The 2,493-nt window shown below is 38.5% G+C and overlaps 1 protein-coding gene across 1 annotated transcript; it reads right to left on the bottom strand.

Moving 5' to 3' along the window:
* Window positions 1-626: 626 nt before the first annotated feature.
* Window positions 627-2,012, bottom strand: LOC149151740 (putative xyloglucan endotransglucosylase/hydrolase protein 5). Its single transcript, XM_089443248.1, has 4 exons — window positions 1,673-2,012; window positions 1,459-1,559; window positions 1,139-1,335; window positions 627-1,035 (listed from the first exon to the last, which is right to left on the bottom strand). Exons 1-4 carry the CDS (start codon window positions 2,010-2,012, stop codon window positions 627-629), a joined length of 1,047 nt encoding a protein of 348 aa, XP_089299374.1.
* Between the last annotated feature and the right edge of the window lie 481 nt (window positions 2,013-2,493).

Here is a 2,493-nt window from a genome sequence, read left to right as displayed (position 1 = left end):
TCGTTCTAATTAATTTAAAATAAAAGTAATTATAACATATTTATGTTGCAAAGCCAGAAGACTGCAAGTATAAAATAATATAAATAATTCACAAATATAATAACATCAGTTGCTAAAATAAAAATAATTATTGCACATTTGTATTGGAAATGCAAAGTAATGTAAGATACAAAATAACACAAATACCCGATGAAGTTTAAAAATTTTTTAGGACTAACTACTTATTTAAAATAAATTGACAAATATAATTTAACTCAACTTAACTCACTTTCTAATTAAAATAAAATTTAACTCCACTCAACTCATTTTCTAAAAATAAATCTAGTAATTAGCTATTTTAACCCTTTGAAATCACAAGATTTTCAGAATTCTCCTTTTCAATGTAACTACATAAGTACACACTTTACATCCATGTAAAAGAGTGAATTTTGAGAAATTACATTTTGCTCTCTGTTACCCCAAAAAGTGCTGCATATCCACCAGAATCCGACAATAATGTTGATAAATAATTTGAATCATTGTATTAAGAACGAGCAACTTGTACAAGATATGAATGTGCCAAATCAATTTCTATCTGGCCACCATTCTTAGAGTTGCGGTTGAGTATATTACTAATCTTGTGCTTTTCAGATTGTATTCAGTGCACATTCAGGCGGAGGCTTAGGATATCTGGTTTTATCCGTGCAATAGTCATAACTCATATAATTTCTCCGCACCCATTTCAGCTGCTTCATTTGCTCTGCACTCAATCCTCTGCTCCCCGAATCCTCCCACCACTCTGAATATGAAGAGAATCGACAGAAAGAAGGGGACTGCGAATTCCCCTGGCACTTGTGACCTTCAATACCGAAGCTTTGGAAAGTGGCTATGAAAGGGGCCTGCTTCCAGTTTATCTTTGTCCTTCCTCCATCTGTGGCCCAGTTTTCACCATTCCAAAGACTCGCAAGAACTTGTATAGGTTTCGATGACGGATAAGGAATTCCCAAGTTCTCACAGTTTTTAAAGACTCTCACAAAAACTCCATCGACCATGAACCTGCGTGACAAAAGAACAAGATTACACGACGAATAATAAAGTGACATTATAGGTCAAAAAATAGCTGCACACGACTACAGACGGCCAGAAAGATGGAACTTACAGGATGTGGTGGCGGTTCCAAAGAAGAGAATACGTGTGGAAGTCTGCAGTGGGATCAAACCAAAGCCTCATTCGGGTTTCCCGGCCGCCAACGTCATTGACGAAAACATTTGTTTGGAGGTAATAAGGTTTTCCGGGTTTGTTTCCCAGAAACTCAAAGTCCACCTCGTCGTGATTAGAGCTTCGTTGGGACGAAAGCTGAAATATCCAAATAAATTAGTAACACCAAAGGAAATATTATTGCATTATAGAATATAGCTGATACAGATGATCAATCATAAGCAATAGCAGAACCATAATGATCAAAATAACTCTACTCACATAGAAGGCAGTCACTGTCCCGGATGAATCGCCTGGTACCAATTTGATTCGTGTGCTGAAATATCCGAACAAGTATGTGCTCTTCGAAGCAAAGCCTGATCCTGCAAGGCAATGAATGTGATCAGCGTATGAATTAATTAACATTATTTAGAACGTAACTGCTAATTATAAGAGAGGGCTAATGTAATTTTGGTACGTGTATATAAAATAATACCTGAAGATTGGTCCATAAGGAGCTGCACAGAGTGATTGTTGTCCAGAAACTTTACGAGTTCGCTACCCCATGAGATATAGTAATTCTCGTGGAAATCATCATTTGTGGCTATGCGGTTTTGGTCCCTGAGCAGAGGCCGCGAGGAAGATCTTGCAGCAGACGAAGAAGATACTAGAAAAATGGCCACTACTATAACTACTCGAATTCTCATGCACGCCGAGAGATAATGCCTAGAGCCGTGCTTTTGACGAAGTCCCTGATTTTTTTGATGGCGATAAGCTTTGTCACCTTGACTGCCTGTGAACGCCATTAGCTTGCTGGGATTGGTGATATTGGACATAGAAGCTCTGATAACAAGTAATCCTGATTCGTGATCAACTTAAAGTTAATATCGATGAGATCAAATGTCTCTTGAAAGGAATTTATAAGGAAATGGACAACTAGGCGGAATAGAGGGCGTAAGGGATGGGAAGGAATGTCAGCTTCAGTTTGTTGGGAAGTTGAACGCTGACAAGGAATGCCAACAGGAACAGTTTCGGAAATTCGGCGAATAAGTGAGTTTTCTTTGAGGATGACGTCTTGAAGAATTATGAAATTGACGTTCGAAAGCTTGTGAATATTCAATAATTCCCTGAAGCGTTTCAAGGAAGACTGGAAAACTATACGGAAGAACACGCTAGTCTGTCGTGTTCTAGGGGGAATCTAACGGGCGGGTGAGACAATTACACAATTATGGCGGCGATACAGCGTATTGTGTGCTGTGTTCGGTCATCGTTCTCTCTAACCTGCTGGTATTTTTTACGGTATTGTGCCTATCCTCA

Source organism: Pinus tabuliformis, chromosome 9 (assembly GCF_031772625.1).
Source record: "Pinus tabuliformis cultivar Carrire ecotype Pingquan chromosome 9, CPIR1, whole genome shotgun sequence".
Lineage (NCBI taxonomy): Eukaryota > Viridiplantae > Streptophyta > Pinopsida > Pinales > Pinaceae > Pinus > Pinus tabuliformis.
This window is presented reverse-complemented; position numbering and strand designations above follow the sequence as displayed.

Bases quoted from the DNA above. Each gene is read 5' to 3' on its own strand.
- LOC149151740 (XM_089443248.1), bottom strand. From the start codon at position 2,012: ATGTCCAATATCACCAATCCCAGCAAGCTAATGGCGTTCACAGGCAGT. The intron at 1,560-1,672 runs GTATTATTTTAT...ATTGCCTTGCAG, and splicing joins CCTTATGGACCAATCTTCAG to GATCAGGCTTTGCTTCGAAG. The intron at 1,336-1,458 runs GTGAGTAGAGTT...TGGATATTTCAG, and splicing joins GGACAGTGACTGCCTTCTAT to CTTTCGTCCCAACGAAGCTC.